The 6936-nt window shown below is 40.9% G+C and overlaps 1 protein-coding gene across 1 annotated transcript; it reads left to right on the top strand.

Moving 5' to 3' along the window:
- Positions 1-622: 622 nt before the first annotated feature.
- Positions 623-4768, top strand: vapb (VAMP (vesicle-associated membrane protein)-associated protein B and C). Its single transcript, XM_042085980.1, has 6 exons — positions 623-844; positions 1972-2124; positions 2419-2522; positions 2802-2882; positions 3009-3182; positions 3365-4768. Exons 1-6 carry the CDS (start codon positions 787-789, stop codon positions 3527-3529), a joined length of 735 nt encoding a protein of 244 aa, XP_041941914.1. The 5' UTR covers positions 623-786; the 3' UTR covers positions 3530-4768.
- The last annotated feature ends 2168 nt before the right edge of the window (positions 4769-6936 follow it).

Below are 6936 nucleotides of genomic sequence, written 5' to 3'. Positions count from 1 at the left end.
ATTATATCAAACTTTGATAGAGTTTATGTCTGACAAACGTTTAAAGGTGGAGGTTGTGGTGGGGGGGCAGTCACGTGACAATCAGTGTAAGCACTACTACAGTACTACTACTACTACAGGTATTACCACTACAGACTGTGTAAGGTGTACGATGTATAAAGTTGAAGGGGCCCCACACTTTCCAACGTTCTGATTTTACAAGCATATTGTTGTTAAAAACAAGTCATGGTAATGTTACTTTGGTATGAGAATATTCTAGAATTATGGCCTATGCCATAATGCCATTGCAAGGCTGAAAATGTAGCTTAGGATTTAGAATTGTGAAATACCCTAGGTAGCCTACCAGAACAACTTTGAGCTCGATAAGTAGGCTAACCTTTGGCTTTTCTAAATATGTTTAGTGTGAAAATGTTAAACATCCATGGCATGTCCATGTTGGTAAGAGAATGACTAAAGAAGCGTCTATGAAGATATAACGTTATGATCACTCTTGAAATATTAGTTCATACAAAACACTGTTTTTATTCAAGTCCAGAGTGCACTTTACAAATGTAGAATGCAAGGCAGGAGCAGGACATAAAATAAACCGTATATGACGTCACATACAGCCTCATTCTCACCTCCTTCCTGACTCCGCACAGCTGTTGCTGGCTGTCCAAGTAGAGCAGTAGTGGTCGATCCCTCTAAGCCGAAGACAGGCTAATTTTAATAACTATCTTGACAGTTATATTCATAATATCCATATAGTGTCCGTGTACATCAGACAGCCTTCCGAAGCACTGGGATATGGCCAGGCAAGAACAGATCCTGCTGCTAGACCCACCACATGAGCTCAAATTTAGAGGTAAGGAAGGTTGTTAGCAAGATAGGTGTGCTAGCTTGCTAGCTGGTTAGCAACGGGTAGGGCCTGTAGGTGCTATTTGCGAGTCATTTTGGCCACACCAGCATTCGTACAAAGCTGGACATATACAAAATGTGCCGAGTCAGTTATTTCAGCAAAACACATCCGCAAATGTCTTTTGTACTTGTCATGGTTATTTCTAATTAACCCATCCGAAATTATATGTAATTATAGCTAGCTAACGTTAACTAGTCTCTTGCGTCCAAGTCATTGGTTAGGTTATATCGCTGGCTAGCAATGATAGAGGGAGGCCGCGGTCATTTGCCTGCCCTGGATACTTGGTCTATTCAACGCTAACGTCAGCTCACTACATACAAAGCCCGCTCAGAACAGATTATTTTAGTCTACTGCAGTTGACGCTGTAAACTGCTGATTACTTCATGCATTGAAATGGTGTTTTTAATGCAGTATAGTTAGCTATGCGCAAGGGAAAATTGTTAGCATAGCTAGCAGTCTGCAATGGCTAACCAGTACATCACTAACATTATCCTGGTGGTGCCAGCCAAGCGGCTCTCTTTACAGCACCTTTTTGGTTATATAGCGGTAGCTATGCTAACCTTAGCGCTGATCTGTTGACATTGTTGATTTGCAGAAAATAACAGCAGACTAAGATATTTGATATCACATTGAGTCGAGGTAAAGATGATGGGGAAAGGATATAAACGGTCAAATACGTGATATTACGCCATAAACGTTACTGTCATTTGAGGTTCCGATGCAACTTCCATTATTGTTGGAACAATTTGGCTTATGGACATATTTACACTTAATTATTGTCTTCCTGTGTTTGAGTCTCCGTTTGTACGTTAGGTAAACTGCCTAAATCCCCCTTCAGTTGAGTACATCTAATAGAATTTGGATATAGTTGCCCTTTCAAAATTTTGGGTGTGAGAATGTTGGGTTCACCTTTTCTTAATTACCTTCCATTACTTTGATATTAAGCTATCAGTGTAGACTCAGGGCCCATGAGATAGCTTAGTGAAATGTAGGTCTACTGCTAAGCAGCATGGATAGGTACTGCCACCAACACAGAAAATGTCTCATTGTCTTGGTTGACTGTTTTCCCACAGGTCCATTCACAGATGTTGTCACTGCAAACCTAAAGCTTGCAAACCCCACAGACCGGAATGTGTGTTTTAAGGTGAAGACCACTGCACCACGGCGCTACTGTGTGCGGCCAAACAGTGGTGTCATTGATGCTGGGACCTCCATCAATGTATCTGGTATGTACACATGTAAAATCATTCTAGAAACTGTTGTTTATAAACGAAGTGAATTTTTTTTTCAAATATGGATATGTTTGCTCAACCACATCTGCATTCACATAGTTCTGTCACACAATTAAAGTAACTGCTTACTAGTTTTGTTTTCCAGGATAAAACATGAAATATAAAGAGCATGAATTAAACTCCAAATAACTACCACAAGATTTGTCACAGTTAGATATGAATAATATTTAAACTATTCAATTGTGTTGCTTTGATTATGGTTGATGGCTATGTGTTTTTTTTTTAAAGTTATGCTCCAGCCCTTTGATTATGACCCCAATGAGAAAAGCAAACATAAGTTCATGGTGCAGTCAATGATGGCGCCTCCAGACATGGGAGACATGGAGGGAGTGGTAAGTGCCCGCCTTCAGATCTTCCCTCAGGGTCTAAAAGCCCTTGTTTTTCTGCTTTCTGAAGAAAATGACCAAAGACTCCAGCCTTGACCTCATCTGTCAGCTTTTAGTATTTGTATAATATCCTAAAGCAACAAAACAGCAATTGGTTTATTTGTTACTAGTTGACAAAGAATTCTATACATTAATTTTCAATTATTGGAATTGCATATGTGGTCAAATTAAATTCTGACACTAATAACATGCTATACTAATCAGCTTGTCTCCTTGTCCCCACAGTGGAAAGAGGCGAAACCGGAGGAGCTGATGGACTCTAAGCTGAGATGTATGTTTGAAATGCCCTCGGACAGCGATAAGACTGTAAGTACTTTTCCTGACATCACACAATTTATCTCATTTCTATTTCATTGATCTTATTTCTAAAAGCGATAGAAATGTCCCTTCTTCTCCTTCTGTCTGCCTTAACCCCACATTCTCCTTCATCAGCATGAAGGCGACAGCAACAAGATCCTGTCCTCCTCCTTGCTGAAATCGGAATCCTCCCTGCCGAAGTCCGCCAGTGCCTCGCTGGACGATGGGGAAGTGAAGAAGATCATGGACGAGTGCAAGCGGCTTCAGCTGGAGGTGCAGAGGCTCCGTGAGGAGAACCGACAGTTCCGGGTAAGAGGCCACTATAGTTCTGCCTTTCATGACGGCTCACATCCCCCATTAGACATGCATGGGCCTCTTCATTACAACTTAAACTAAGTGTCCATGACAACTGTGTTAATTAATGCTTTTGTTTTTATTTATTTTATTTTTTTCTGCCTTCCTCTTGTCATATACCTGTCCCCATTCTCCAGGACGACGACGGGCTGAGAAGGAGGAAGAATGTGGCTGCCTCTGCCCCCATGTCTGCCCCGGGGTCGGGCACTGCTCTGAGGGAGGAAGGGCTCACCACCCGTGTGCTGGCGTTCTGTGTTCTCTTCTTTGTCATCGGCGTCATCATCGGCAAACTGGCCTTGTAGGCAGCAGGGCCGTGGGGCCTGAAGGCAGCAGCATGCTTTAGGATGGAACAGACAGAATGGGACGGGCCGAGGGGGGGAGTGCCCTGTCACGGCTTTCATCCATTAGATCAATTATTTAAGATAACAATTTGGAGAGGTAATCAGTTATATAATGAAAAAAGAAGACCCAAGTCACAGATCTTGCCTTTTAATCATAGTGTACCCCCCCACCCTTTCACCTAGATACTCTTTTAAAAACCCCTCCCTGCATCTCTCCATTTCACCATCCCTCTCTTTTTCCTACCTCCCTCTTTATCCCCTGTTCCTTTTTTGCACAATTATGTTTATTTGGGGGGAGCGGGGCTGGGGGTTTTGGGTGGTAAGTTTGTGTTAATAGACCTTTTTTTTTTTTAAAGATGACTGAGGTTGCCCTTTTACATCCTGGTTGAAAAAGGTGTTGTGTGTAATTGTTCCTGAGGTGTTTGATAGGAGGGCAGGAGAATGGAATGCTGGGGGAAGGCTAGCGTATGTGTCATCCTGTGGTTCTGATGGTTGTAAAAAGTTGAGTTGGCGGACTCCTTGTGTGAATGAAATGTCACTTCCTCTGTAAACACTGCACTGCACTTGTTCCGTTTGTATTAGTTAACGGCCATGTTTCAGTAATGAGAGATGGCCATTGTTTTTTTTTGTTCCTCACGTTTTTTGGTGTGTGAGTGATTTCCTGTAGACTCCTGTGCTGACACAACAGTGTAGGGCTGCACAGGAACCCTGTTCTAGCCGAGGGGCAAAGATTCTATGACAAATCACACTTAGGTTTCACCATTTTCACTGCAATATACTTTATGGCAAACAACTGCCCCCTGAGGCTGCCCCATGTCTCCAGAGGTGGTGCACCTCATATACACGAAACAAATACACACACATACACATACGCGCGCACACACACACACACACACAAACACAAGAAAGAGAGCAATGACTTGGGTGCCGTCCATTCAAAGTGCTCCTCCTACTTGGTTTTATAACATCTACATTTGTTGCTTCTGCATCTCATGTGTACTGTAATTATTAGGCTATTGTCATTGTTTCCTCTTTTTTTGTATTCATATTAGCCATAACTGTAATCATGAGCTTTGTAAAGAGCTGTATGCTAATGGACTTCTCACTGTTTCTGGGGGCATGGAAACATTTGGGGGGCTTCCCTTGTGTTTAAAAACGACATTAAATACTGTCTATTCCAAAGGGACCATCTAATCACTAGCTCTAGGTTTGAGTGTTGTTTTTTTCCTGAAGTTGAAATATGCATATTTGTAATTTAAGCAGCAATGTATTACAGCGGGAGATCCCTTCACACATTACACAGTGGAGGTCACTTTGGAAGGTTGCCAGGCCAGTTTAACCTGGCCTTGTGTAGAACTACAGTAGATTGAACTGTTTAAAATTTCTGGTTGTAGTATCAGAGTCCACAACAGGATTTGAGTTGTGTGGGACTGAAACTGTTTGCATGACCCCAACAATTCATCATGACTGTAAACATGATCCTAGAACACAGATATGACCTGTTTAAGAAATATATGTACTGACATAGGATGTAGCTTATGTAAAACTGTTTTTAAACCCATTTATATCTTTCCAAGTGACAGTCCGTGTAGGGAAGACCGTATAATTATCAAGAGGAGAGTGTGTAACCACAATATTTAAGCAGGAGTTCTATCTAGAAATGAAATAAACACTGGAATTATGTTGAGAGTAGGGATGTATTTAGATGGTGTTATGGGTTGAATAAAACTGTCTAAGATAAGTGTTTGCTTTCCAGGGTAAAGTGCAGTGGAGGAGTGACTGACCTCAGCACAGGAATGAAGTCAGTCAAATATGAAGTCAGTTGTGTTGAGATTTCAGAAATTATCAGTTAATCAAAAAGATGGCTTAAACACACTGATATATTTAAAAAGAAAAGAAAACGCACATTACCCAATGTGATCTAACCATGTGGCCTCCTAATAAATTTCATGAACAAAAAGCTATGGTTTGTTTTGCATAACCTGAATGAATGATCAATTACTGCTTTGAATTGGGTACACACAGTTGTATTCTTTCAGAACCTAGGGCCAGTGTAATAACACTGCTAAACTGATTAATACGTTTGAGCTTAGCCACCTCATTTAATACACATGACTGAAAGTGTGATTGTATTTGTTGCCAAATCTTAATAGTAGTCCCACCAAATCTATTTGTAATCCGTTTAACTATTTGAGTGCACGGTAGAACTGCAAACTACTGTTTTTAAAGATCATGCGCTGAATGGTAACACACATCTCTTTAGTGCAGTGATATTCTTGGACAGTTAGTGAGATACATTTCAAACAGAAAAGGTGTTGTTTTGCCATTACTAGGCAAGGTGCTCTTCGGAACCTGGGACGTACCCTGAAGGCGCTCCGTTTGTAAGTAGTTTGCATGGTCACTGGTTTGGACAGGCCTCTTGGAGGGTATGATACAGAAACAGCTGACTTATTATCTACATTTTCGTTGTATCGTTCGTATCGTGGTTATGAATTAAGGACACGGTTGGCTGAGGCCTCGTTAATAAAGTGTAGCTTAGATATAGGAATTTTATTTCACTGACTAACCCATCAGTGGGCTAGCTGTTCAGCGCCCTCTGGAGTGAAGGATCTCGATAATCCCATGACTTTCATTTTTCTCACACCACACTTGCCACCTACCGGTTAGGCTAAACTAGGGATCATGTAGAGCTGAGGCGGTTTTGATAATGTTAAAATACGTCTGTCCTATGTCGTTTCCCTCATAGACTTGTTGTTTGCAGCAAGGAAAGGTCCTTGAGTTACAGTAGATATTTATATAGGCTAGGATAGCCTATTTTCCTGGTTTAATAGGCCCACTGTGGCTAGATTTCTGAGACTACTTCATGTGTGTTAGAGAGCAGCATCCTGTGGAATATACAACTAAAGCATAGTCTACCACCTTAGGACAAAGACTTCTGTGCTACCCTTTCTTTTACTGTCTATGGTGCTACCACACTTAACCCTAACCCAGTCTAACGCACAACACATTTACCCATTCTTCATAGTTTTGTTTTGTTTTGCCTAGAGATGATGAAATGTCTTGTGGAAGTGGACTACATTCACATGCATTAATTGTTACTACAGAACAGTTCATGTAATCTATTTTTGGGTTGTAAGGTAATACTAAGACCCCTGACGGGAATAGTAGAAAATAAACATTTAATTTCATCGTCACTGATATTTTTATATAATGATAATGGAAATCAAATTTGTACTCTTAAGTATTTTAAGTAGGCTATGACCAATAGAGGGGCCAAAGTACAAGCTAAACTATTCAATGTATTTTCTTTGCACAACAGCAACAACTGAAACTATTCCAAAGATCATATATTATCTTTATAGTAAATC

Source organism: Alosa sapidissima, chromosome 3 (assembly GCF_018492685.1).
Source record: "Alosa sapidissima isolate fAloSap1 chromosome 3, fAloSap1.pri, whole genome shotgun sequence".
In the NCBI taxonomy this organism is placed as follows: Eukaryota; Metazoa; Chordata; class Actinopteri; order Clupeiformes; family Clupeidae; genus Alosa; species Alosa sapidissima.
This window is presented reverse-complemented; position numbering and strand designations above follow the sequence as displayed.

What these genes read in the sequence shown, in the direction of transcription:
- vapb (XM_042085980.1), top strand. Translation starts at nt 787, where the DNA reads ATGGCCAGGCAAGAACAGATCCTGCTGCTAGACCCACCACATGAGCTC. An exon ending in GACCTCCATCAATGTATCTG is followed by an intron (nt 2,125 to 2,418) that starts GTATGTACACAT and finishes TTTTTTTTAAAG; the next exon opens with TTATGCTCCAGCCCTTTGAT. An exon ending in CCTCGGACAGCGATAAGACT is followed by an intron (nt 2,883 to 3,008) that starts GTAAGTACTTTT and finishes CTCCTTCATCAG; the next exon opens with CATGAAGGCGACAGCAACAA.